The sequence below is a fragment of the Triticum dicoccoides genome, unplaced genomic scaffold (assembly GCF_002162155.2).
Source record: "Triticum dicoccoides isolate Atlit2015 ecotype Zavitan unplaced genomic scaffold, WEW_v2.0 scaffold80668, whole genome shotgun sequence".
In the NCBI taxonomy this organism is placed as follows: Eukaryota; Viridiplantae; Streptophyta; class Magnoliopsida; order Poales; family Poaceae; genus Triticum; species Triticum dicoccoides.
The window spans coordinates 2,493-5,368 of NW_021301452.1; the positions used below are offsets into that span (position 1 = coordinate 2,493).

The window sequence follows — 2,876 nt, forward strand, 5'->3', positions numbered from 1 at the left end:
GGGTCGTGGGGGTGTTGAGCGGGCGCCTTAGGGATCGTGGGAGCGTTTTCTTTTTCTTTTTCTTTTTCTTTTTATCTTACCTTTTTTTTTTTAAGTTTCTTTTTATCTTACCTGAAAAGTGGGAATCGTAGGGGGTGGGAGGCTGGTTGGTTGTGAACGTGGATTCTTTCCTAGCGATTTTTTAGGTGCGGGATCTCTGGAGGGGAGGAGCGAAGAAGGGGGGGATCGACGCTGGTTGAACCATCACGACGACGGTAGATTGCCCTTTAATAGTAAAGAATACCATTCAAGCATTGAATAGATATGACTTGATATCCCTAACACATACACATTACAGCATATACATTATTACTCCCTCCGTCCCATAATATAAGAAGGTTTTTTTGAAGCTATATTAGATTGAAAAACGTTCTTATATTGTAGGACACGGAGGGAGTACCATTCTAACTTTTCTTGTAAGGTAGGCCCCGTTCTTGAGTTTGACACATGGCCCATGATTATGTCTGTTTAGCCCCTCGCAAAGACCAACCAAAACTAAATACTACTACAAAGAAAGGGACGTTTCCCAAAGCTAGCTGGCCAATTTTGCAGAAGGCGATGGAGCAGTCAATGGTTGGCAAGTTGTGGATCCAGGTCAGCCGGCTTGAGGCGCTTAGTAGCTCGGGTCAGCCGTTGCATGGCTTGAGACTACATAGTAGCGTTACGTACGTAACGTGTGTGCGAGTGTTTGGACAGGGACAGGGGCCAAACTACCCAACAACCGGCAGACAGAGGCAGCCACATCTCAGCCTTCCATTTGCGATCGGATGGCCGCCATTATTGTACACTTGGCGGGCGTCGGGGTGTCATTTAACATTCGATCGATGTCATTACAAGAGCTTCTGCTTATCTATATAGGTACTGATACAGATAGAGGAGTATAATATGTAAGAGGAGAGGATCCACTTGAGAATTTCTTGAGCACCGACACATCTCAGATTGGTACGAGGCACCCTACAGTTCTTTGTTCATGTGCTCCAGCCTCTTTGGTTCTTTTCCTTCTCTATCTCTATATAAGAAAGAAGAAGACGGATCGGGGAAAAGCAAACCTATCAACTAGCACAGGCCATAGATCCAGAAAAGGTACTTACCATGGAGGAGTTCCAGCAGGGAGGAACTCCAGCCATTGCGCCGGTGCCGGCACCGGCGCCGGTGGATCTCCTCCTCCTGCCGGGCTTCCGTTTCCACCCCACGGACAACGAGCTGGTTTACTACCTCAGGCGCAAGGTCCTCCCCCTCCTCGATGACATCCATGCCTTCATCCCCGAGGTCGACCTCTACAAGTCTGAGCCCTGGGAGCTACCACGTGCGTACTCTTCTGAGTTCTATCCGACATTTATTTTTGCACCATAACGACATTTTCGTTCTTTCGAACAATTGATCTTGCATGCATTGAATTGATGATCCATAGAAGAAATATGTGAGATGAAAATATATATCAATCCACTATGAATTGATTTCAATATTTTTTGAGTGAAGTATGAATTGACTTGATCTATTTTCATGTGATGTATGAATTGAGCTGATAATCGACGTGCTTGCATGCGCGCACAGACAAGTCATTTTCACCCGGCGGCATGGACGACCCCGGGGCTAAACTAGAGTGGTACTTGTTCGCCCCAAGGGGCCGAAAATACGCCAACGGGTTTCGGATGAACCGAGCGACCCGAGACGGGTTCTGGAAGTCCACGGGGAAGGATCGTCCCATCATGAACCATCAAGTCACCATGGGCATGAAAAAGACGCTTGTGTACCACCTCGGACGCGCACCCAACGGCATGCACACCGATTGGGTCATGCACGAGTACCGTCTCCACCACCACCACATCCAGGTATATACCTTCATTTGGGGGATGGGGAGGGGAGGTTTCGTAAAAACATGTAACTGATCCAGCTCTACGCATATGCGTATTGATCGAGTTGCACACCTACGCGTTAATAACCATGCACGGTTGATTTTATCAGGACACCTACACGTTGTGTAGGATCGTCAAGAAGAATCCCCTGACCCCACCGCCGGAGATGCGCACGGACAAGGATGGGTTACACACCATGCTCGGCGGTGCCGGCACGGACAATGAAAAATCATGGATGGAGTTCATTTGCAATGATGACTACTGGAAGCAGTTCATAGGCGATGATGCCTGGTATTCCGACGCCGCCTAGTAATTCAGTAAGCTCATTAATAGAACGGACAGGGTATAAGTCCCAACATTATTGTTGATTTTTTTTTAATTTCTTGAGTGCACCATGCGACCCTTTGTTATAAATTGTTATGTATGGAGTAAAATGTGCGTCCGTAGCTATACTTTTGTAAATTCGTGTATACATATTTGTTGTTCACATTTATTACAAGCTTATAGTCCCGAGGTATAGAAGTCTACCTGAGTTCATCCTGAGCTTGTTATGTTAACAGCCGAGTAATTCAATGTCTAAATGAGCTCTACTGAGTCGAGACGATCAAGTTGGCTCGGCTCGAATTTCAGCCCTACAAATGCTTCATATACAGCCTATAAATAGATCACGCAAAGTTCAGAAATCACTCTTGTGTTCCAAAATAACACCTAGCCACTCTAGGAGTAGTAGAACTTGAACTTCCACCCTGCAAAACAAAAAAAGAACTTGAACTTCTCGATGTGAAAACCAACAAGCACCTCATAATAAAGAAACATATCATTCAAGTACATGAAAAAATGGCACCTCATAAATAAAAATAACCAATAAATATCTATTAACATCGATAACCAACCAGGTCAACGGCCAGTACATACAAGAACCAACATCCCGATATACTTTTACAAGTCAAACAAAAGTACTCGAAACATGGCAAAAAAATG

The 2,876-nt window shown here is 45.3% G+C and overlaps 1 protein-coding gene across 1 annotated transcript; it reads left to right on the forward strand.

Annotated features, from left to right (window-relative positions):
• Nucleotides 1-1,131: 1,131 nt before the first annotated feature.
• LOC119347957 (NAC domain containing protein 52-like) lies at nt 1,132-2,205 on the forward strand. The gene is made up of 3 exons (XM_037616423.1): nt 1,132-1,345; nt 1,594-1,871; nt 2,005-2,205. The coding sequence occupies exons 1-3, from the start codon at nt 1,132-1,134 to the stop codon at nt 2,203-2,205; spliced, it is 693 nt and encodes a 230-aa protein (XP_037472320.1).
• Nucleotides 2,206-2,876: the final 671 nt, after the last annotated feature.

Coding starts and splice junctions, on each gene's coding strand:
- LOC119347957 (XM_037616423.1), top strand. CDS start 1,132: ATGGAGGAGTTCCAGCAGGGAGGAACTCCAGCCATTGCGCCGGTGCCG. Junction 1,346..1,593: donor TGAGCCCTGGGAGCTACCAC/GTGCGTACTCTT, acceptor ATGCGCGCACAG/ACAAGTCATTTTCACCCGGC. Junction 1,872..2,004: donor TCCACCACCACCACATCCAG/GTATATACCTTC, acceptor TGATTTTATCAG/GACACCTACACGTTGTGTAG.